This window comes from Papio anubis, chromosome 9 (genome assembly GCF_008728515.1).
Source record: "Papio anubis isolate 15944 chromosome 9, Panubis1.0, whole genome shotgun sequence".
Taxonomy (NCBI): Eukaryota; Metazoa; Chordata; class Mammalia; order Primates; family Cercopithecidae; genus Papio; species Papio anubis.
The window spans coordinates 93,119,733-93,144,880 of record NC_044984.1 but is presented as its reverse complement, the minus strand read 5'-3'; the positions used below and the strand labels follow the sequence as shown (position 1 = coordinate 93,144,880).

Here is a 25,148-nt window from a genome sequence, read left to right as displayed (position 1 = left end):
TTTAATCATCCCATTCCCCCAACCTTCATGCTTCCTACATATACCTATAGATACACGCTCACGTACACACACACATACACTTTCATACATACAGAAAGGCACCATTTGGGGGAAGGGCTTGATCGGGGGTTTCTATAAATATTGTGCTTTCACTTTTTCATGATGCTCTCTCTATTAGACTGTGGCCACTTATTATCTAGCATGTCCCTTTGGATCTGGACAACATTGAAAAGAAAACAAAAATCACTTGTAGATTGAAAAGTCAACAATGTCATCACTCCTCCATCAGAGGAGATGTTACTAGATAAAGGGCTAGAACATTTGTCTTTATTTATCTAGATATATATGTGTGTCTTTTCTGTTGATAATTTTCTCACTTTTTAATTTTATAACTACATTTAATTCCCAATCTCTGAGATGGGAGTTTCAGCTGTATTGTTGTCTGTCTGTCTGTCTGTCTTTCCTTCCTTCCTTCCTTCCTTTCTTCTTTCTTTCCCTCCTTTCTTTCTTCTTTTGAGACGGAGTCTCACTCTGTCGCCTAGGCTGGTGCGATCTCGGCTCACTGCAAGCTCCGCCTCCCAGCCTCAGCCTCCTGAGTAGCTGGGACTACAGGGACCCGCCACCATGCCCAGCTAATTTTTTGTGTTTTTAGTAGAGACAGGGTTTCACCATGTTAGCCAGGATGATCTCGATCTCCTGACCTTGTGATCCGCCTGCCTCAGCCTCCCAAAGTGCTGGGATTACAGGCATGAGCCACTGCACCCAGCCTCAGCTGTATTGTTTTCTTAAGAGACACAATCAGAAAAGCAGCCCAGGCCATGCTGTGGCTCCGCTGTGACTTCTTCCTCACAGTGGGAATAGTTTGTGGGCTGTGATGTCAAGTGTGGTCAGCAGGGTTGAATTTCACTGAAAAAGCATTCCTTTCTTGACAAAGACAACAGCGTCCTGGTGCTCAAGTGGAAAGCTTGGGTGACCCTTGTCCCTCTCCGTAAACTCAAAGCTGACTGGCTTCTCCTAACAAAACCCCAAATGTTCATGTGTTTTATTCCTGCATCCTTTCAACTAATCAAGCACAGAAGGAGGGTAAAAGAGGTGATTACTATTGGTGAATGCTGGTTTTTCTCTGGACCTCTCACCCAGACCTCCCACCTGGACCTCCTCCATTTTGGAGAAAGGGAACAGAAATCGTGAAACAGGTGAACTTAAGAAACAGCAACTTAGGGCCAAGGCAACTGGATTTAGGTACCAGGGAAAAGTGTCACGGGCAGTGACTCTTTGGTGTCTGTGTTAAACCCCAGCATCTGAATCAGAAGTTTTTCCAATTGGTTTTCTGTAACGAAAGAGGTTGTTGTTTCAGTAGTTAGATAAACCCAAGTTCCCCAAATCTACTTGGGAAAACAACCTCACAGTTATAGAAAAAGTTCTGAAACCCAGGCAAAAAGCATATAACCAGCATCATTATGCTGACCAATAATATCAGCATAATGGTGAGTCCAACTATGCAAAATATTGTGGGTGGTTGTTGACAGATAATAATTGTGGAGACTCAAATAAGAACAATGCCAATCGATTTGCTTTTTTATTTCTTGGAAGCATCTTTAGTTCCTGGTGTATAAAATTACTTTATCCTTAAATTATAGTCCGTTGGTTTTAAAAGTTCTAACACTTTATGGAACATATTATAGAATGGCACAGATACCATTGCTATTGCTGTATCTAAACCTTAGGAAAGACTTTGGTGCCTGGATTTTTTTTTTTCTAAATTGGAGAAACTCCCTCTATTCCATTTATGCTCGAAAAGCTTGAATAGCTGTATATTTTCAGTGGATGAATTTGACACTCTCTTAGATGAACAACTTTAGCAGACTTGGATTCTGACAATTTCTAAACAAGTGGCATTTGCCCTGAGAAGTTCCTGCAGTCCTAAGTCGGTCATTTCATGATGCTGGGGTTGTGGCTGGATGCAGCTGTATTAATAGCATTCTCTCTAACCCGCTCTCCACAATCAGAGGAATCAAAGAGAGCTTGCCAGTTCCATTGTATGTTGCTTACTAACACGTCAAGGGACACAGAAGTTGATGCTCCTGTACCTCAAGGAGATACTTCTGCTTTAATTGCCAATAATTAGATGAGTTATCCATAAATCTCTGCTCACTGATGACTACTCTTGGAAGCAAAAGCACAGAAAGATATGCAAAAGATAATTCTGTGTAAATAAAGATGCTAAATAAAGAAGGTCAGCAGATTTTTTTCAAGTCCTTGCAGTGTGGTCCTCAACATATTTTCAAAATCTAGAGCAAAGGCAAAGTGCCTATGTTGGTGGCAAGTGGAGCCGATCTGTGAATGTATGACAACATACGCTTTTAAAGGAATTGGAGGATGTTAATTTCAACTGACTATACAGGGTCCACATCCCAGTGACCTGTGAGGTAGCTGATCTCCCCCAGTATGACAGTGGGTAGGGAGAGAGTGAATGACTCAGGGCAGTAGTCTAGTAGTTGCTGTGTAGGGAGCCAAAGTAGAGAGATTGTGTTTAGAAGGATAGAAGAAAGAAATGCTGGAAGGCCGTACTGGTGGAGTGTGACTGGGTAAGGCTGAGAAACACTACCACCAGCCAGGGCGGGAGGACTGGCTTCAGAAGGGACAGAGGATCCACAGTTGAAGGATCATCCTCAAGTTGTGGTGCGAAAGGAACCATGCCCAGACCCCTAGATTCTAGCAGTGTCTGCAAGGACACCTATGTTTGCCACTTTGTTCTAGAGCAAAGAGCACAGCAGAAAAGGAGCAGATTGATAAACTCCAGAGTCCTGCTTTCTGTTTTCACCAAGGATTTCCCCCACTGGGCAATGTTGTGTCAGTGAGCCACTTTTATTTGAAGCAAAGGACTTGTAATATACAAGCATATTTAAAGATCTCACCATTTCAGGTACTAGAGGCCACTAGGCCTGGAATTCAAGCGATTCTCGTGCCTCAGACTCCCGAGTAGCTGGGATTACAGGGGCATGCCACCACGCCCAGCTGATTTTTGTATTTTTAGTAGAGAGGGGGTTTTGCCATATTGGCCAGGCTGCTTTCGAACTCCTGACCTCAGATAATCCACCTGTCTCAGCCTCCCAAAGTGCTGGGATTACAGGTGTGAGCCACCGCGCCCAGCCTACTGTTCATATTTTATGTTTTCATGGTACTTTATTCTTCAACAGTGCTCTCCTAACCTTGCATCTCTTACCCCTGCCCTGGTCAGAGAGGGGGTTGTTTAATCTGCCCTGGGCAGCTGGAGACCTGAAGGCCTCAGTCCCTTGGCTCAGTGCTGCCCTGCAGTCAAAACACAGCCTGTTGGTCATGAAGGACGACTCAAACTTGATTTTCAACCTCCCTAACCTAACGCTTTTTCTGTTACTCCACAGCTACGTTCCACGAATTAGTTTGAAGTGCAATGGATAATTCATTGTATGTTAATTACTCTTCCCTTCTTGTGAGCCCCCATTAGACTCTGTGAAAGATGAACCCTCCTTGAAGCATTTCTTTCCTTTGATTCTAATAAATAAATGGGTTTGGCTGAATTCATGGGAAAGGGTTAGAGGCCTAGTTATAAACTCATAAATGTATTGCCTAGCAACTTAGGAAATGAATTGAATCACTAATCCTGATTTAAGAAGGAGGAAGCAGAAAGCGATCTTGAATTAAAAGTGGGACTTGCAATAGATTTAGCACTAAAGTGTTTTAGATAAATCACCTCAGCCTTCTGTTGATCAATAGCCCAAAGGCTGCTCTAGCAGGGAATTCCGCCTGGAGGAGTGCAACTGTTTAGTAACAGACCCTTCTTCAGGTTGGGGGGGCGGAAGGGGAGGTCTTCCGAGAGGAGACGCGGTTTCTGCATTCAGTGCTCAGCTGAGGAGCAGGTTGCATTTTGCCTTCCTGTGCTGACTCCCTCCTCAGTCTTCCCATCTGGCTAAATTAAAAATGATGCAGTGCCAGGGTTTGTTTTTTGCTTTCATTGTTGTTTTGTTTTTTGAGTTTTTAAAAATTTTTTTGGAATGCCAGTTTTAAACAAGGCCTGTGCTATTTTGGGGGCACAAAATACTTTGGAACATTTGCCTGAACAAGTGCCTGTTGTTTTGGGGTTTTTTTAATGTTTTTTTTTTTTTTAAGAGACAGGGTCTAGCTCTGTTGCCCGGGCTGGAGTACAGTGGCGCCACCACGGCTCACTGTAACTTCAAACTCCTGGGCTCAAGTGATCCCCCAACCTCAGCCTCCAGAGCAGCTGAGACTACAGGTATGCACCACCACACCTGGATAATTATTTAAATTTTTTGTAGAGATGGGATCTCGCTATATTTCCTAGGCTGGTCTTAAACTCCTGGCCTCAAGCAATATTTCTGCCTCAGCCTCCCAAAGCACTGGAATTACAGACATGAGTCACTGTGGTGGACCTCCCATTGTTTTTTTATAGCAAATACTCCTAAGAAGCTTGGAGACAAATTAAGGCCATGTTAAGCACCTGTGCTGTTCTCAGCATCACGTGCCCGACAGGGCATCACCAGTTAGCCCTCGCTCTACACTGTTAGCCCCGCCCTGGAGGGAACACTGCAGTCTCCTCACTCAGGAAAAGCCCGGCCTGATGAGGAGATGCAGGAGAAAGGTCCCACCTGTCGGGGCTCAGATTGAAGGCAGTGGCGAGAGGCAGATTTCTAGGCTGCATCACTTCATCACCACATGCCCTTCTCAGAACCACCATATGAGTTAGCTGGATCCGAGAATCCTGTCCTACCCCTACCAGCAAGACAGCTCTTCAGCTGTTTCTCACCGTGATGGAAAACAGCAGACAGGAAAAGCCATCTCTCCCTGTTGAAGGGTGCTACGCTGCCAGAATTTCTATCCCCAAGAAGAGGCAGGAGGAGCCCCTCGCCAGTTCTTCTCTTGAGCCTTTTAAAGCTCTAGTCTTCTTAAAACGTGCTTAGAAATGGAGGCTCATGAACATGTGAGGAGTCCAGTTTTCAGCTGAGGTGCATCACCTGTACCTCTTCATGACATCACTTTTTAATTTGTGGAAAAGCCACTCATAAATGCATGACAGGAGGTGCAAAGAATGTCTTCCTCTTTGGCTTCTTCTCCAAGGAGAAAGTCTACCATCTAGTCTCCATACAGACAACTGTAGTATCATTGGCCTTGGATTTGTCCTGCATGTAGAGAACTGGCTTCACCACTCTGCACAGGTAGACGATGCAGAGTGATGGCAGTATTTCAGTAGTGACATCCCAGGTCCTCACCCCATTCTGGCATTGGCAATATATCACAAAAGTCTGTTCAAAAATATCTGCCTCCGTAGGCTATCAATACAAATTCAAGAGCATCTTTTAAGTGCCAGTTAGGATGACCACAGTGATCAGTTATTCCTACCTGAATATAGAATAGTTTTACTAGCATGAGCTTTCCTTCTAGCTTAGACAATGAGAATAGAGTAGTAGAAGTTTCCACAGTTGGAGAGGAGGCTGATTTTGGAACATGCAGCATCACAGAGATCAGGCCTCCCTGGGCAGCTAAAAGACAGTCCTGGGCTCCTGGGGAATAGAGAACAGCGGGGACTAGGCCAGGCACAGTGGCTCACACCTGTAATCCCAGCACTCTGGGAGGCTGAAGCAAGTGGATTGCTTGAGCCCAAGAGTTGGAGACCAACCTGGGAAACATAGCGAAACCCCGTGTCTACAAAAAAAAAACAGAAAATAAGCCAGCCTGATGGTGCACACCTGTAGTCCCAACTACTCAGGAGGCTGAGGTGGGAGATTGCTTGAGCCTGAGAAGTTGCAGTGAGCTGAGATGGTGCCACTGCACTCCAGCCTGGGCAACAGAGCAAGACCCTGTCTCAAAAAAAAAAAAGAGAAAGAGAAGAAGAGGGCTCCAGAAAATTCAGGGGTCAGCAAAGACAGAGGAGGAGAGAGCAGCAAAGATAAACTTTTCCTCCTTTGCAACTTTACCCCTGGCCACAGTGCTGCCATGCACCATTGGAAATTGTCAAGAGTGGCATCCCATGAGTTGGCAAGATTCAGGGAGTTCAGTGCAATAAAAATCACAGAGCACTTTTCATTTCCCAAGAAGTGGATCTACCTTGAGATCTTGCAAAAGATCTCCAGAACACAAAATGCCAACTTAGTAAAAGTTGAAGCATCTATTTCCTGTGACAGTGCCTCCTGGACAGGTGAGACCAAATCCACCCAGGCTTCCCAGGGTGCCCCCAATCAAGATAATGGCAGAGACTCCCACAGCACCTCACATTGCACCTTTTTCTCATTTTAACATTCATTTGAAGACTCACCCATCCCTAATTTGGTTTTCTACTTGAAGGAATGCTATCTGGATGCCAGAAAAGGATCATCACCTTCTAGTTTGAAACTTATCTTGCAATAGAATGTTACTTGTTTATGGGATTCCAATTGCAATTTGAGTTATTTTTTGACAGAGTACTGCGTGTAATGTCAACACACAAGACCACGGTGAAAAATGTCTTAATTTAATTTTCTTTTGCGAGTTTTAATTCTGTAATTGCCTCTGAACCACTCAGCTTGGTTAAGTGAGGGACATGAAGTACTTGCTGGGGCTGCTGGCAGGGAAGGACACTTTGTAAGCATTTTTAGGCATTGATGGTTGTACACGGAACACTGTATTGCCGACAGGTTTTTTAAGACAGCGCAATTAAAAGGTAATTAGAGTAACTAAAGCATTGAGGGTTTTACATCTGTGACAACTGCAAAAAAACATAAATGGGATATTATAAGATAAAAAATGATTGCACGATTATGTGAATTTTTTTTATTTTTTTCTTTTTAAACACATCTACGTATCAAAAGAAGTTTCTAGCAGGGTTTGCAGCCAAGCTGCTTCGTGGTTATTTTGTGCTTCAGGACAATGGTACTTCAACCTTTCTCCCACCGGGGAAGAAGGCACAAAGAGATGCTAGAGAGGAAAAAACGCGATTCTTGTTAAGCCAGTAAGAGGGAGGTGGAGACAATGAAGGGCATTGCAATGCATTTCAAAGAGCCTGAGCTCCACAGTCAGACAACCCTAAATTTCAGTCCCAACCCAGCACCTGCTCTGCATAAGGCACTTAAATTCTTTGAGTACCAGTTGCTTCACCTGTGAAGTAATAATGGCAGCAACAGCACCACTTCCTAATTATACACAGTGGATGTAGTTAGGAAAGTGTTGTTTATATAGCCACAGGGCCCAGATCAAGCAGGGCATCCAAGGCCTGAATGTTGCAGTGTGGTATTTCTCTTATCAGGCCCCTGCACCTTAGTTTCCATGGAGAAAGCACCTTGAGGCTTCCACCTGCCTGCTTCCTTCAGTATCTGCCCTTGCTCTGAGGGAGGAGGAGCAGGACACAAGAACAATGTGCAAGCATGATGGCAAGGGATTTGAAGAGCCTCGTTGGGTCAGATCTCTTCTCACGCAGAGAAAGCGACAGCTGCTCCCTTCCTTACAGAATTAGCAGAAAGCAGTGCTGCACAGCTACAGGTGGACACGGGGAATGGAAAGTCAAATGCTTAGTAATTACTGTTATTTTTTAAAGTGGAGGCCAGACATGGTGACTCACACTTGTAATCCCAGCACTTTGGGAGGCCGAGGCAGGCAGATCACCTGAGGTCAGGAGTTCAGGACCAGCCTGGCCAACATGGTGTAAACCCCGTCTCTACTAAAAATACAAAAATTAGCCAGGTGTGGTGGCATGCGCCTGTAGTCTCAGCTACTCGGGAGGCTGAGGCAGGAGAATTGCTTGAATCTGGGAGTGGGAGGCTGCAGTGATTGCACCACTGTACTCCAGGGGCAACAGAGTGAGACTCTTGTCTCAAAAAAGAAAAAAGTGGCTGCCATCCAGACTGCTTCCATGCACAGCACCTGGTGAGAACTGCAGCTCCAGATATGACTGTGTTAGATTGTTTTTAATTAAATGAAAATATTTCTTCCAGATCTGGCATTCATTTACCCACAGATAATACAGTGGACCACTTTGAGTGTTGCTAGTCTAGCACACTCCAGAAAGAAGGAAAGCAACTGCTTCCCAGGTTACTTGTCTTGGTTGTCAAATATGCTAGTTTGCAGAGGAAAACTATGATCATTTATGTCATTTCTTCCAGAACATAATTGCTGAGCATGAAATTCGTAATATCTCCTGTGCTGCCCAGGACCCAGAAGACCTCTCAACATTTGCCTATATCACAAAAGATTTGAAGTCCAATCACCACTACTGTCACGTGTTTACTGCCTTCGATGTGGTGAGTACCTGCCCCCTTTCAACAGATTAAAGACTTTCCAAAATGGGCCTGGACTGTGTTGAAAGCCCAACTTATAGTTAACATGCTAGCTTGGCTTGTTTACCCAGTATTAAGATACATACCAAGTGTATTTGTTTGCTAGGGCTGCCATAACAAAGTACCACAAACCGAGGGGCTTAAACAGCAGAAATTCATTTTCTCACAGCTTCTGGGGGCTAGAAGGGCAAAACCAATGTGTCGGCAGGTTTGGTTTCTTCTGAGGCCTCTCTCCCTGCCTTGCAGATGGCTGCTGATATGGTTTGGCTGTGTCCTTACCCAAATCTCACCTTGAATTGTAGCTCCCATAATTCCCACGTGTCATGGGAGGGACCCGGTGGGAGGTAATTGAATCATGGGGGTGGGTCTTTCCTGTGCTGTTCTCGTGATAGTGAGTAAGTGTCACAAGATCTGATGGTTTTATACACGGGAGTTCCCCTGCCCAAGCTCTCACTTGCATGCCGCTATGTAAGACGTGGCTTTGCTCCTTATTCACCTTTTGCCATGATTGTGAAGCCTCCCCAGCCATGTGGAACTGTGAGTCAATTAAACCCCTTTCCTTTATAAATTACTTAGTCTTGGGTATGTCTTGATTAGCAGCACGAGAACAGACTAATACAGCTGCCTACTTGCTGTGTCCTCACGTCGCCTTTCCTCTGTGCTTGGATGTCTGGGTCCAAATTTCCTCCTCTTGTAAGGACACCAGTCAGATTGCATCAGGGCCCACCCTAATGACCTCACTGTAACTGAATCACCACTTTCAGGGCACTATCTTCAAATACAGCCACATTCTGAGGTACTGCGTGTTAAGCCTTCAACATATGAATTTTGAGTGGGTCACAGTTCCATTCATAACACCAAGTACATTTTGGCAGACTAGGTTCTTCAGAGATTTTTCAATATTTTCATTCTTCCATTCAACTTAGAACACCAACCCTACCTAGTATCTCAACTGCCATTACTCAACTACTAATTTCACTTTTCAGACTTGAGAAATTCCTTTGTTTCTCTGGCACCAAAACATAGTAAAGGTCTTACAGCCCCCTTGTCCCTCACTATGTCTGTCGGTTTCTCTAGTAGCCATTTCTAAGTACTAGGGCATGATAGGTGTGTTTGCCTCATACAAATCTGCAGTCTTCTATATTGAATAGGAGTCACATTAGATACCTACAGGTGGTAATTGGGAACTCCAAGGTTTGGCCCATATGCTCATTCAGAAATTAGTCTTGGCCAGGTGCAGTGGCTCACACCTGAAATCCCAGCACTTTTAGAGGCCGAGGTGGGCAGATCACTTGAGCTCAGGAGTTGAAGACCAGCCTGAGGGACATGATGAAACCCCATCTCAACAAAAATGCAAAAGAAAAAAAAAATTAGCACATGCCTGTAGTACCAGCTAACTGAGAGGCTGAGGTGGGAGGATCACCTGAGCGTGGGAGTTCGAGGCTGCAGTAAGCTCTGATCACACCACTGCACTCTAGTCCAGGTGACAGAGAGACCCTGTCTCAATTTTTTTAAAAAGTTACTCTTGGCCAGGCACGGCTCATGCCTGTAATCCCAGTACTTTGGGAGACCAAGTTGAGAGGACCACTTGAGTTCAGGAGTTCAAGACCAGCCTGGGCAACATAGTGAGACTTTGTCTCTAGTAAAAGAAAAAAAAAAAATTAGGTGTGGTGGTGCACACCTGTAGTCCCAGTGGCTGATGAGAGAATCCCTTGAGCCCAGGAGATTGAGGCTTCACTGAGCTATGATCGTGCCACTGCACTCCAGCCTGGGCTAAAAAAAAAAAAAAAAAAAAGTCTTGTAATGACATCCTTACAGGATTACACCACTTCCACTTATAGCCATACTTGTCATTAAACCTAAAAGACTAGCTCATATATTACTAACTTGGAAAATGAAAACAATGAAAAGAAACAACAAATGTTTCTTTAAGATTGATAAGCCCTTGAGGTGGTACAAATTGCTTGAGGATATCTCTGATATAGTATATTAATAATCAGAAGAATTTGAAAATGCCACTTAAGTTTGATGATTCTGCTCTGCTCACTGGGTTTGAAATATACATATTTAAAGAATCAGGAATCACCTATTAATATATTCATGAGAGGCCAGCCCCCAGTTCAATGTCATCGGTAGAAGACTGCCTGAAGCAACGTTTTCCCGTTCTGATGAACACCTATAGGCCGAGGCCAACTGTAATCCAAAATCTACACCAGCCTAAGGTCCATGAGTCAGGCAGCTCATGCTCAGAGCATTTGTATCGTGCTACATGTTCCTCACCCCTTTTGGTTTTTAAACATTGAAACTGGGAAAGAATGATCATGGGCCTTTAAAAAGAAAAAAATCCCTTCTATTTGCGGAGGCTTGAGGAGAGTAATATAAAAGTAGTATGTGGTAACAGTAAAGACTGCAAAGCAACGCCCTGCAAGGCTACTCTAAATATCTCAGGAAGCGTTTGTTTGCATGGGATTAAAGTGTTGATTAAAGCCATTTCATTCAGGGTTTACAGGGATGTGCAGTGTTAGGTTTCTGGTGCCTTAAACATAACTTGCAGTTCTTGTAAAATGTGATTGTTTCTTTATACAGTCAAATATCATCCTGTTCACATCTATTTTGGTTTATGTGAAACACCTTTCTCTATAGGGATTGGACTGATGTCATGGAAAGAACGGAATACCAAAGTTCACATCCCAAATCAGCTATCCGTCTACTCCCTGGTCTTAGAGAAGTTGCTGGACTTTTCCGAGTCCCAATTTTCATAGCTAGAGAACAGAGACAAGAGTTTCTACCTTGCAGGTTTTTGCCAGGAGTGAAATGAAAGAACATATGTAGAGTGCTTCATAAATAACAGGTGTTCAGCATTTGTTCCTTCACCTCCTCCCTCTCCCTGCCTGCTGACGTCAGTTAACAGCCTGACCCTTTTTCTGCTAAAAGACATAAGATAGGTTTGTCAGATGTGTATTTATCTTCCAAAGTTTTCCTACTGCCATTATGAAAGGATTGAAAAAGTGGAAGCAATAAATAAACATTAAAATAGAAATAGCAAGCCGGGCGCGGTGGCTCAAGCCTGTAATCCCAGCACTTTGGGAGGCCAAGGTGGGTGGATCACGAAGTCAGGAGATCGAGACCATCCTGGCTAACATGGTGAAACCCCATCTCTACTAAAAATACAAAAAATTAGCCGGGCGCAGTGGTGGGCGCCTGTAGTCCCAGCTACTCAGGAGGCTGAGGCAGGAGAATGGCGTGAACCCAGGAGGTGGAGTTTGCAGTGAGCCGAGATTGCGCAACTGCACTCCAGCCTGGGCGACAGAGCGAGACTCCGTCTCAAAAAAAAAAAAAATAGAAACAGCAGAAAGAAAACATTGACTCCCCAAACCTTGCTGCCTCTAGACTGTGTTTGCGTTGAACATCAACATGAATATTCTGATACTTTTCAGGATCAATGCCACCTTTTTCCTAAGTATTACAGCATTTCTTTCAATAAAATTGGTTTTTAAGGTAATACATAATTTGCCTTCATCAGAGTATCTAAAGCATTTTTCCACATCAAACTAAAATGGGTTTCTGTGGACTGTCTGCCCCCTTGAGTTTATTAGCTATATGTATAAATATATGTGACACCAGAATACTGAGGTGAAATGTTGGGGGAAGAAATAGTCGACTGTTTCGTTTTATGATGAACATCATATCCCCCATACACTTGGAAAAACATGTAGAGAATTGCTTCAACATTTATCTTTTCATCCAGATGTTTGATTTAATGTAGACATTACTAGCTTAGGATTCTCATATCAGTTCCAAAGGACTTTCATCTTACACAGATCCTCCATTTTAATCTTCTCTAGGTGAACACAGTTTGTCAAACCTCAAAATTAGTAACAAAGGCCACCAGCCTTAACCTGAGACTTTGAGCAATTCTGAGATGCAACAAGCTTCACTTGCACTAAAAAAAGCTTCTTTGAGCATGGATTTTGTATCTTTATGTAGGACAGTTCAATACCAGTCCAGTCTTGAAGGCTTAAAATGCTTTTGATATGAATCAGTCCCCTGGGCTGCCCCAAATGGCAAAAAAAAAAAAAAAAAAAAACAAAGAATAACCTATAATACCTCAAATACACATTTAACCTTTTAGCTGAATAAGTATGTATACATTTTTAATTGTGAAGTTACTGCTTTTTTGACCTTAAAGACCTCTTATGGGTCACGTGTTTTTATGTACTGTTATCACATATCCTATGTTTTTATCTGATATCATCAAGAAAATTCAGTGATGTTTAGGAAGTTTCCAGTTTATGGACAGTTAGATTTGAAGTTCAGAGCATTTTCTCATAGAAACTGTAGTCTGGGAAAGTAGGCCTGCAGCCCCCCCACAGAAGCTAGGATGTGAGCTTAACGTAGTTTATGTACTGTGGGACTCTGTGGGGCCTTGAATGTGCTCAGATGCGAGCAGGGGGTGGAGCGTGTGGGGCTTCTCAAGCTTATTTGACCATGGTAGCCTTTTTTTTTTCTTTTTTGAGACAGAGTCTCACTCTGTTGCCCAGGCTGGAAGGCTGGAGTGCAGTGGCGCGATCTCAGCTCACTGCAAGCTCCGCCTCCTGGGTTCATGCCATCCTCCTGCCTCAGCCTCCCGAGTAGCTGGGACTACAGGCTCATGCTGCCACGCCCGGCTAATTTTTTGTATTTTGAGTAGGGATGAGGTTTCACCATGTTAGCCAGGATGGTCCCGATCTCCCGACCTCGTGATCCGCCCACCTCGGCTTCCCAAAGTGCTGGGATTACAGACGGAAGCCACTGCACCCAGCCTTTTTTTTTTTTTTTTTTTTTTTTTTTGGAGAGCACCCCACAGGGGTAGCCTTCTGCAGAACACATTTTGGAAAATGTTACATTTGATGATCTCTAAGCCTGTTTTTGTTGCTTGGAATCTACCATAAATTCAACTTGTGATATTTTTGGTTTTAAATGATGGGGAGATGAAAATAAAAAGACTAGAGCAAAACAGAATTAGGGTTGTCAAGAAAAAAGCGAGTATATACCCACAGGCAAGCACCAAGCCTTTTCTGTATTCTGGAGTCTACACTCCCGTTATTGTTGGAGCTGATTTCTAATCACAAAGCTAACTTGCTAGGCCTGGAACACATCTCACCCACTGTAGAACCAAAGCTTCCCCTAACTTCACCTTCTAGGCAGTGAGAACTTGGGGAAGAGGGAACCATAGGGTGAGCAGAAAAGAAGGATGTGTTATGAGACTAGGAGTTGTGAGAGTTAAAAATGGACTCAGCTTTTCTCTCCTCTGCTCTTAAATGAGTGGAGAGAATTCTACACAAATGGAATGCAAGAGAGGGAACGGGTATTTCAGTGGGCACCAGATCCCAAGGCTGAACTGATGGTCCTCAGAAGGCCACTATAGGTGAGAGAGAGGGACAACCAAGGTAATTTCAAAACTGTTGTCTTCTGTATTTTATTTGCCAGTTATTCTAGATTTCTCAGTAACAGAGAGTTGATATAGGTCAACATAGAAAGATTTTGATGCATTCCCCATGGGAGTATCAGATTTGTATCAAATATCTGAGAAGAGCCTCATTCAATAGTTTTAAATGTTGAAAGGTGTTATTTCTTTTTAATAGCATTAAAAGCCATGGCTTTGCCGCCAGACCCTTGCTAATTCTCACTCCTCTGTAAAGAATATGTTTGCAGTCTTTGATATTTTTAACCATGCTCATTTTTCGCTTGCAACTCCCAAATCCTGTGCTCCTCGGTGTGCAGCACATGGCAAGGCTGAGACGGCCTCAGGAGTGCGTAGAGAATGTTGAAGACATGATGCGGGGTGGGCGGGACGTGTGGGAGACGGAGCTCCCTCTTCCCTGTGCTTTCTTGGCTGAACGTGGGCCATGCGAGGATCTAAGCTGGAGAAACAGAAGTGACAAAACGCAGGAAAACATGGTCAGCCGACTGTGTGATCACCTTCTGTAGTACTCTCCCATCCATATGCACGAAGCCAGCCAAAGTGTGGGGCAAGGAAAACATTAGCGTCCACCACGTGGTCGTGATCAGTGATACCAACACCACTTCCAACTTTGGCTCTGCTATGAGTTTGCTTGTTGATTTTCTCATCAGTTTAATAAAATTTAAATTCCTGGCTGGGCACAGTGGCTCATGCCTGTAATCCCCAGCACTTTGGGAGGCTGAGGTGGGAGAATCACTTGAGTCCAGGAGTTCAAGACCAGCCTGGGCAACATAGGGCAACCCTATGTCTGCAAAAAAAAAAAAAAAAAAAAATTTAATAAATAGCCCGGCATGGTGGCAGACACCTATAGTGCCAGCTACTCAGGAGGCTGAGGTGGGAGGATTGCTTGGGCCTGGGAGGCACTGAGCTGTGATTGCATCACTGCACTCCAGCCTAGGCAACAGAGCAAGACTCTGTCAAAAAAAAAAAAGAAAGAAAAAGAAAAATGTAAATTCTTGAGCACTTTCTTAAATGCCAAGATTACTTCCATGGAGTAGTTTGAGGTCCCTCAAGAAAAATATGTATGGCTTATGTTGCAGAGATTGTCCCACAAAGTGAGAACTTAAAGATGCAAAAGAATTCTTGCTATTGTTGATGTTAGTTCACCTCCGACAACTGAATTAATATCATGGAGGCAGGTGATCTCTCTCATTCTGTTTCTCATTTTCTCCACCTGAAAATAGCCTTCAATGTATTTGACTGTGATACTGTGAAAAGATATGGCAATATAAGAAAATGTCACAGTGCATAGAGCCCTTAAAAATTGAACTCAAACACTTTCCCTGGTTACTCTTCCACATACAAAGTGGCAACCTACGGGTAAAGTAGAAGCATTTCCCTGGTCCTGTCCAGCCAGCTGAAACTCATCAGCAAGTCAGCTGCAGGAAGGACGCAGCTCCTAAGAGTAGCAAATGGCCCTGATGGAATGAAAAAGACAGCATCCCATCCCAATGGTCCTTCTACACTACCACCACCACCTCCCAAAAAAGAATAGATAAGTTAACAGTGCTGGGTTTCATTTATCCACATCTCCTCTCCATTGGCATAAATCACTGAGAACTAACCAGGCCACAAAGACAAAGGTGGTTGGATATTCAGAGATTAATAATCTTTATTTCTTCTCATCCCTATTTTGGGGGTAGGGAGACAAAGTTATCAGTGCCTTAAATTGATCCCATTTTTTTGTAAAGTTAGAAACCAGACATTCTGAAACGGTTTTCACAGATTGCTTTGCAGCATTTATGCAGGTATTTGTTGTACCCCCCACTTCTAAATAACTGTCAGTCAAGTGTCATGTTCAGGGGGTGGCCTTTAGAATCAGTCTGGTTTTGAATCACAGATCTGTGCTCTTTGCCTCATAGTTTGGGCGAGAATGCCACAGGCCAGGCACAGTGGTTCATGCCTGTAATCCCAGCATTTGGGAAGCCAAGGGGGGCGGATCACCTGAGGTCAGGAGTCCCAGACTAGCCTGGCCAACATGGTAAAACCCTGTCTCTACTAAAGATACAAAAATTAGCCAGGCATGGTGGTGCACACCTGTAATCCCAGCTATTCAGGAGGCTGAGGCAGGAGAATCCATTGAACCTAAGACTGAGACAGGAGAATTGCTCGAACCTGGGAGGCGGAGGTTACAGTGAGCAGAGATCACACCACTGCACTCTAGCCTGGGAGACAGGATGAGACTCTGTTTAAAAAAAAAAAAAAAGGCCAGGCGCAGTGGCTCACGCCTGTAATGTCAGCACTTTGGGAGGCCGAGGTGGGTGGATCTCTTGAGCTCAGGAGTTCAAGACCGGCCAGGCCAGCATGGTGAAACCCCATCTCTACTAAAAATACAAAAAGTAGCCAGGCATGGTGGTACATACCTGTAATCCCAGCTACTTAGGAGGCTGAGGCATGAGGATCACTTGAACCAGGAGGTGGAGGTTGCAGTGAGCCAAGATGGCACCGCTGCAATCCAGCCTGGGTGACAGAGTGAGACTCTGACTCAAAAAATAAAAAAGAATGCGTCTAATCATCAGTTTCCTAATCTGTAAAATAGAGATTATAATAGGATACCTCCTATGGTGATTGCAAGGATTAAACAAGGTGGTGACACATACACATTTCCAGCACATGGTGTCCAATAACTCTTAGCTGCTGAGGACACGGGGAGTAGCAGAAACAGTTAATAGTGATGATTATATTCTTGTCAGACCCTGTGTGAGGATTTATGTCCCAGTTTTTGGTTCACGACATATGTTTGTTGCTGCATTCTTCCACATCTGAGGACAAAGGTCAGATTCCATATAAAATGCGTTCCTGTATTGATAGAGTGCCTGCCATGCGTTAGACACACATCCCTGCTCTCCAGGAGCTCATGGTCCAGCAGGAGATGAAGGGACACAAGCAAATAGTTACAACAAAATCAGATCCATGCCACCCGTGCAGTGCACCAGCAGCCAGCATGGTGGGCTTTCCGAAAGGAGGGAGGTGCAGGTTGGAAGCCTGACATTTAGTCTGTGTGAACACATGGTCAGTGTAGAGGCATGGCAACTCATTCATTCAATTGAGAATAGTGAACTCGGGGTATCAGGTAGGCACCTGCAATAAGTAAAGGAAAAGCCATTTATATTTACTGTGCTGACTATACCAAGGAAACAGGCATATCCATTTGAGAAAGATTTAAACAACAAGGGTTCAAATTTAAAAGGTTTGAATCTGGTGAGTGACCCATGTCCAGGGCCTCACAAGTTAGTGAAGAGGCCAGGCGCGGTGGCTCACACCTGTAATCCCAGCACTTCAGGAGGCCGAGGCAGGCGGATCGCTTGAGGTCAGGAGTTCGTGACCAGCCTGGCCAAAATGGTGAAACCTATCTCTACTAAAATGCAAAAAATTAGCCAGGTGTGGTAGCAGGCACTTGTAATCCCAGCTACTCAGGAGGCTAAGGCTGGAGAATTGCTTGAACCCCGGAGGCGAAGGTTGCAGTGAGCGGAAATCGCGCCACTGCACTCCAGCCCGGGTGACGTAGTGAGACCCTGTCTTGAAAAAAACAAAAAGTTAGTGAAGAGTTCCCTACAGCTTCCACTGGAGCTTTTACTTTTGAGGAGCAGGGGAGAGGTTGAAGTCTGGCATTTCTTCCTCCTATACCGCCTTTCCACAAACCCTGGCCAAGTCACAGGATAAAGATTGCATGTTTCTTCCTCCCAGGCAGGCCAGTCCCTCTGGATGGATGTGACAGGGCTGCTGGCCAGCCACCTTGGGCTGTGGTTCCATGAAGACAGGTGACCAGTGTGTGGGGTGGCAGTGCATGCCATCCACAGAGAACCTGGAATGCTATTAATATAAGAAAGCAAGTCATGGTTTAACAAAGCAGGGCCCAATCTCCTATACTTGGGGTGAGGCGTAAAGTTAAACCTCAGCAGATACAGTGGAATGCTCGCCCCCTTTAAAAATCTGGTTTTTGAAGAACGTGTAATGGCATGTGAAGACCAACTATGAGATAATGTTGTACGAAAAAGCAACTTACGAGACTGCATATAAAGTATGATTATGATTTTAGACTCAAAGTATTCTAGTTTTTAAATTCATATTTAAATATTCATATAGGAAATGGAAGTATCTGGGTGTATATACAAATATAAAAAGAAAATGCACCAAAATGTTAGCAATAGCCATATCCCAACAGTGGAGTTTCGTAGCTGAATTTTATTTTCTCCTTTATTCTTTGTATTTTCAAAATTTTCTTCATCTGCCCCTGTTATAATTAGGGAGCTAAAGGAATCTCGTGGCTCTTTTAGTTAGCCAAAATTAGCCCTAAAGAAGCTACCTGCATTTTGGCCAGTTGATTTGTCATCTTGGCCCAGATAGACATCTTAGCAGAATTGCTAATATTTCTTTCTAAATGCTGAAGGCTATGATTGGGCACTATTTATTTCTATACAGTCTATGAAGACTCATTTCTGGCTGGTACTTGAGAGAACTAACTATAGGTAGAGCTAAAGAGATGTCAATGAAGTCTGTGACTTTGCCTAGAATATTCTCGAAGTTATTTTTGCCTTAGGACGTGGGTGAAGCAACTTGTAGACCAGGCTTACCCCAAGTCTTAAAAAAACAAGTACCAGCAAAATATAGCCTAAAAAGAAATGTCGCTTCTTTCTGGAGACCCCACTGAGAACCCAGATTGAAAAAAAACGTCTTGTGTCTTCAGGCCCTCTGTGGCATTATCTGCACTTGTCTAGCTTTTGTTCTTCAGGTCTGCCTGTGGGAGAGAAGACAGAAGGAAGGAATTGGCTCTGGCCATCCATATTCCCCCTTTTCTTAACCTTAAGGTGCAAGTTCACTTCTCTTAGGGACCTACCAGGCAACTTCCTTTTTGTGTTTAGCCAACAAACATTTCTTGAGCACCTGACCTATTCAAAGCCCTAGAGATGCAAAGGCTAGTGAGACCAGAGCCCTCAAGGAGCTCAGTCAGCTGGGGGAATCAGCCCTACAAAGAGAAAATCATAATAAATATCACGCAGTAAGTAGGGCTGTGCCTAAGGTATTGTGGGACCACAGAGGAGGGGCACCTAACTTAGCCAGGGTTGGGGGCACAGGAAAGGGTATTCAAATAAGGCTTCTGGAGATGTGATGCCCAAGGTGAGTTTTCAAGGATAAGCAGTAACTCACCAGGCAAAGGTGGGAGATGGCAAACGCGTGTATTGCCAAGAACAAAAGCTATTTTATAATAGATGAAATGCTTGGCCATTCGGAATAGCATTTGGGGGTGATTGCTGGAATGAAGATGTTTTCTGAGATGAAGGGCAGCCCCTTGGTGGTGACTGCCTGTCTGAGCTCTAGCTTGTGGGTTATGGAGCCCTGCAGTCTGGCCTCTGGGTAACATGCCGCTGTTTAGCACAGCATCAACTGTGCATGCATCTCTAAACCGAATCTGTAGTTGCCTGGGTAAAAGATAGCCCCTTCTAATCAGAGAATCCTGAAACTCCCAGGGTAGAAAGGGACCGACGGTTTACCTGGACCACACCCACTTCTCAGTGGCAATAGGTGCTGTAGGTAGGTAGCCCATGATGGAGCTGGCCTATGCAGGTGATCCAGGGACTTTGTTTATGACCTCTATTCACTGATAGACACTTTTCTAGCAGACCTCCTGAGGTACTTTATGACACCCGAGCTTTTCTGCCCTGGGCTCCCACATACAGACACAGCCCTTCCTTTGAACGTGTCTGCATCTGTGCCCTCTTCATGGTGTGGGTGAGCTTCTGATGACCCCTGTCTGGGCCTGCAGCTCTCTGATGCTATGGAATGAATACATTTGTTCATTCCATTCCAGTCATGAAAATGTGGCTGTTGTTTTTCTAATGGTAATGCAAACCAGGCAGGTCAAAATGGTCCACTCAGAAAGAGCAACTCCCAGCCTGGGCCAGGAGGGCCTTTCCTCCCTAGATGGCCTCCTCCTCAGATTCCTTCCTCCTTTGTCATATTTGCCAGAAGAGATGAAGCTTTATGCCTGACATACCTTGTCAGCCATTTGGGCAGCAATGCGTTCAACAAAGTAAGCCCTGGGATAAATATCTAAGTGAACAAATGGACACTGTTTCTGCCATGCCTCAAAATTCCATAAAGGATTGAAGACAACCTACATGAATAGGTGTAGTAGGCTGAAAATATATATTTATACACAAATCTGAATTAGGGAAAATACAGACTAAAAGGAAGCTCCATATCAAGGGAAAAGTTGTAGCATCAGTATACAGACCACGGAGTTCTGTAAAGGTGTGGGAGCTGAGCTCTCTCTAGCTATGAACTTTTAGCTCTGAGCTTCCTGGAGGTTAAGGCAAAAAGGGAAATGCAGTAATTTTATGCTCTGTATTTCTTTGAAAGAAAAGTATACCCCTTCCTTTCAGAAAACAATATTTTAATAAGGCTTAAGTATGAAAGAACTTTCTGTCCTAGGCCCCCATGAGGGGATACTGTGTAATAATGTCTTCACAAACATTTGTACAGTGAATCTCCAAAACACAAGGTGGTGTTCTAGAGGGTGCCTCAATGAAATAGGCACAGAATACCAGCACGTTCATGAAAGCAGTGAAGGTAGAATGGCCCAGTGGCATGAAACACTGGCTAATCTGAAGTCAGACCTGCACTTGGATCCTGGTTCTGCTGTATGAACTTGGCCAAGTTGTCAATTTCGCTGATCCTTAGTTTCTCACACATAAAATGAGGATGGTCATTCCTCCTCTATGACGTGTTGTGAGGGGTAGACAATCCACAGAAGGCACTTAGCCTCGTCCCTAGGATGTAGTAGACAATATCGTGTGTAGCTGCTGCTGCCACTGCTTTATCATCATTATGAAAGGAAATAAAGTATGGTTCAAGTTCATAGGCAGTTTGACTTCGTGCAGAGATCAAACTTTGCACAGCTACAAGAGCGGATTGACTGCATGTCTATGAGTTTATATCCACATAACAGCATTTTTCACTTGGGCTTGGCAGAAGCTGGACCACTAGAGGGTCAACTCCGCACTTAGAGTAGACGCATTAGGGTTGCAGCTTAAAGGAAGAGTTTGATACTTTAAAGTCTCACTGAGAAGATGTTAGAATTGGCATCCGGTGTGAAAACTGAAAAGCCTAAACAAGATTCTTTGCCAAATGAATGGGCAGCTTCCTGGCACATACAGGTGAGCCATGACAGCACCTGCAGAGAGGGACCAGATTTTGCTGGAAAGCAGTTCCCAGCCCTCTTAGCCAGAGAATGAAGAGACCCTCAGAACCCCAAGGTGACGCAGAAAGAATAAGATACATCCTCAGCAACATGTTGAAACCCTGTCTCTAAAAAACATACAAACATTAGCCAGGTGTGATGACACATTACCTGTGGTCCCAGCTACTCCAGAGGCTAAGGTGAGAGGATCACGTGAGCCCGGGAGGTCAAGGCTTCTGTGAGCCATGACTGTGCCACTGCACTCCAGCCTGGACAACAGAGCAAGACCCTGTCTCAAAAAAAAAAAGCAAGAATAAGACTATTTTAAACTCAAAAGACTTTCTCTTGTTTTTAATTATCAAAATTATCATATTTTATGACTAAAAATGATTAATCCTCATTTAAATAAAGTTCAAAACATACAAAATATAAAGAGACACATCATCCAGTCTCAATATGCAGTGATAACTGCTATTCACATTTGATCCATATCGCTATTTTCTATGCATGTATACAGATCCTATCTATGTGTATATGCATACATATATTCTTACATAGTCTTTTAACCCTTTATTTATTTATTTATTTATTTATCAGATGGAGTCTCACTCTGTCGCCCAGGCTGGAATGCAGTGGTGTGACCTCGGCTCACTGCAACCTCTGCCTCCTGGGCTCAAGCAAGTCTCCTGCCTCAGCCTCCCAAGTAGCTGAGATTACAGGTGTGCACCACCACGCCTGGCTAATTTTTTGTATTTTAGTGGAGACAGGGTTTCACCATGTTGCCCAGAGTGGTCTTGAACTCCTGAGCTCAGGCAATCGACCCACCTCCAGTTTTCATTTTAAATGGCTACCTAGTATTCTACTTAATCAGTCCTCTAATAATGAAAATTTAAACACTTTAATGAATATTTTTGCACATATATCAGTGAACCCCTGTGCCTAAGAGATTTTCACACTAAGAAACAGAAAAGTCTTAGTGATGTACCAGTTAAAATAAATTAATTACCTTGGTGGCCAGAGCTTTTTCTAGGGAACAGATTGCCCACCATTTATGACACAGTTTTTCTCATACTAGACTGATGAATATGCTGGGTATAGCCTCGGGGACAAAGATGCAGGAGGATGGTGAGGAAAATCTCTTTGTCTCTCCATGAGCCTTCTCTGGATGTAATGAGAGACTTGATGGACCCTTTCGCTCCCCCATGTCATTCAGTGAGCACTTCCTGGACATTGTCTATAGGCTAGGCATGGGCCTGGCACCAGGGACACAGCCCTTAACACATGGAAGGAGCTTGGTAAATATCTGTGGTGATGTTCAATATCCATGACTGCCTTGAAGAAACCACAGTAAATATAAGGCTGACCTGCATATCTTCAGTTTGCACAAGAAAAGCAAGTTTGCATCCCCTGATTGCATTAGGATTTATCTTTATGATACCATCGTTTCTTAAGCTCCTCTAATGTAGCAGTTCTTAATTTGCAGATCAAAATCCCTGGCCAGGCACAGTGGCTCATGCCTGTAATCCCAGCACTTTGGGAGGCCCAGGCAGGTAGATCACTTGAGGCCAGGAGTCCGAGACCAGCCTGGCCAACACAGTGAAACCCCATCTCTACCAAAAAAAAATACAAAAATCATCCAGGCATGCACGCCTGTAATCCCAGCTACTTGGGAGGCTGAGGCAGGAGAATCACTTGAACCCCAGAGGCGAGATTGCAGTGAGCTGAGATCACACCGCTACACTCCAGCCTGGGTGAGAGAGTGAGACCGTATCTCAAAAAAAAAAAAAAAAGAAAAAGAAAAAAAATCCCCGGGAAAGAAGAGAAGGGAAGGGAAGAGGAGAATTCCTGTGCTTCTGAGGAGGTTTTTCCCCATTGGACTGGGACTCCCTGCCCTTCTTCCCAAATGGCCACTACTAAGGATGGGAGTTGCGTCATATCTTTTACATCACCCACCCTCCCAAGTATCTGGGATTACAGGCGTGCACGCCTGGCTAAGATGAAGAATTCTTGTGTTGATGGTCTCTGTCGAGTCACAAAGTACACCCCTGGCCTGGAGGCTGTCTCTCAGACAGGCTGGGCACGAGACCCAGGCAAATGGGCCAGTAGGTGACCTCACCACAGCCAAGATGGGTCAGTCACTTGGAAGCTCAGTTGGCTCATGTTTTTTAAACTTTTTTTAAACAGATTAGAGAATTTTTTTTATTTTATCTAATGTATAGTTCTAAGGTGTAATGGTCAAGAAGAGCACGGCCTCTCAGAACAACTGGATTCAAAGCCCAGTTTGGTTGGGTGCTGACTTCATGAGCAAGTTATTTAACCTTTCTGAGCGTAATTATCTCATGTGCAAAATGGAAGTAATAGACCTACGGCATACAGATGTGGTTAGGATTGAATTAAAGAGTCCATGTTGAAGCACTTGGCGTGGTGCATGGCACACAGTAAATAATACATGCTAGCCGGTATTGCCATTTAGTTAAATAATATTATTAGCCATTATCAGAACAATCCAGTTAGGTGGGTACTGCGTGTGGTATTATCCCCATTTTAAGATGAGAAAACCAAGGCTCAGAGTATGCTGTTTTCAGTAATCAACCCTCACACCTGCACCCCGCATGCACACACACACACACACACGTGCACACATGCACACACATGCAGCCCTCTTTCACTGGTGGTCTCTGTAAGGTAGAAAATACTGCAGATCAATTGCCATAATAAATGTGTCTCAAAAGAATTATGCTAGAAAGACCCAGGCAAGTATCTTCCAATGAGCTTATATGAGGCAGGAGGAGCCAAGGTCAGAGACAGGCCAGGTTACAGCATTAGAGAGACGTGAGGTAATAAAGGTAAAGCTAAGTGAGTTTGAATTGATGCCCAAGGGAGGTAGTAAGTGGAGACGAGAGCATGATTTTGCTGACTTCACTGCAGCACTGTGGTTTGAGCCAGCAGACGGGATGGGACACCTTAGTGCTCGCTGTGATCAGCCAGCTTCCCCACAGCCAGGACAGCCAGGCATGGGGACGGGGTGGCTCCAGGATTGGCCTCCTGGCTAAGCTGCATTCATCACAGCTCCTGGGCTCATGGGTCATCTTCCTATGGTCTGAATGAGGGTCCAGCCAGCCTTCTGCAGCATCACATGGTGTTCCAGTTATCTATTGCTGTGTAATAAACCACCCCAGAATATAAAACAACATCCATTTATTATGCTCACAATTCTGTAAGTCAGGGATCTGGACTGGGTGTGGCAGTCCTGCTCAACAATATCTGGGGCCTCAGCCAGGGTGCCTGCAATGGCTGGAGATGCTGGGGGAGTCCGACTGGAGCCAGCTGTCTGGGCCTTGAGTCTTCTCTATGTGATGTCTGCTGGAGCTCCAATGTCTTTGAGACCCCTTCACTCCCAAATCTTGAGCCTGGGCTGGCCTGGCTGAAACCATTGTTCCTGTCCAGGCAGCCTCTCCTTGTGGCTAGCTCAGGCATCCTCATAGCATGATGATCTCAGGATGGTGAGACCTATTTTTTTTTCTATTTTTTTAAGATGGAGTTTCGGCCAGGCGCAGTGGCTCATGCCTGTGATCCCAGCACTTTGGGAGGCTGAGGCGGGTGGATCACCTGAGGGCAGGAGTTCGAGACCAGCCTGGCCAACATGGTGAAATCTTGTCTCTACTAAAAATACAAAAAATAGCCGGGTGTGGTGGTGGGTGCCTGTAATCCCAGCTACTTGGAAGGCTGAGGCAGGAGAATCCCTTGAACCCAGGAGGCAGAGGTTGCAGTAAGCCAAGATCACGCCATTGCACTCCAGCCTAGGCAGCAAGGGCGAGACTCTGTCTCAAAAAAAAAAAAAAAAAAAAATGGAGTCTCGCTCTGTCACCCAGGCTGGAGTGCAGTGGTGCAACCTCAGTTCACTGCAACCTCTGCCTTCCAGGTTCAAGCAATTCTTCTGCCTCAGCCTCCCGAGTAGCTGGGATTATAGGTGCCTGCCACCAAGCCTGGCTAATTTTTTCTCTTGTATTTTTGGAAGAGATGGGGTTTCACCATTTTGGCCAGGCTGGTCTTGAACTCCTGACCTCAAGTGATCCACCCACCTCAGCCTCCGTATTAGTCTGTTCTAGTACTGCTAATAAAGACATACCCAAGACTGGGTAATTTATAAAGAAAAGAGGTT

At 44.4% G+C, this 25,148-nt stretch overlaps 1 protein-coding gene across 1 annotated transcript in view; it reads left to right on the top strand.

Moving 5' to 3' along the window:
- The window catches only part of ANKS1B (ankyrin repeat and sterile alpha motif domain containing 1B), a 1,249,898-nt gene that overhangs the window by 1,212,949 nt on the left and 11,801 nt on the right, over window positions 1-25,148 (top strand). Inside the window, exon 24 of the mRNA XM_031650180.1 lies at window positions 8,130-8,267. Within this exon, the coding sequence (XP_031506040.1) occupies window positions 8,130-8,267 (138 nt within the window). The remainder of the gene's footprint in view (window positions 1-8,129; window positions 8,268-25,148) is intronic.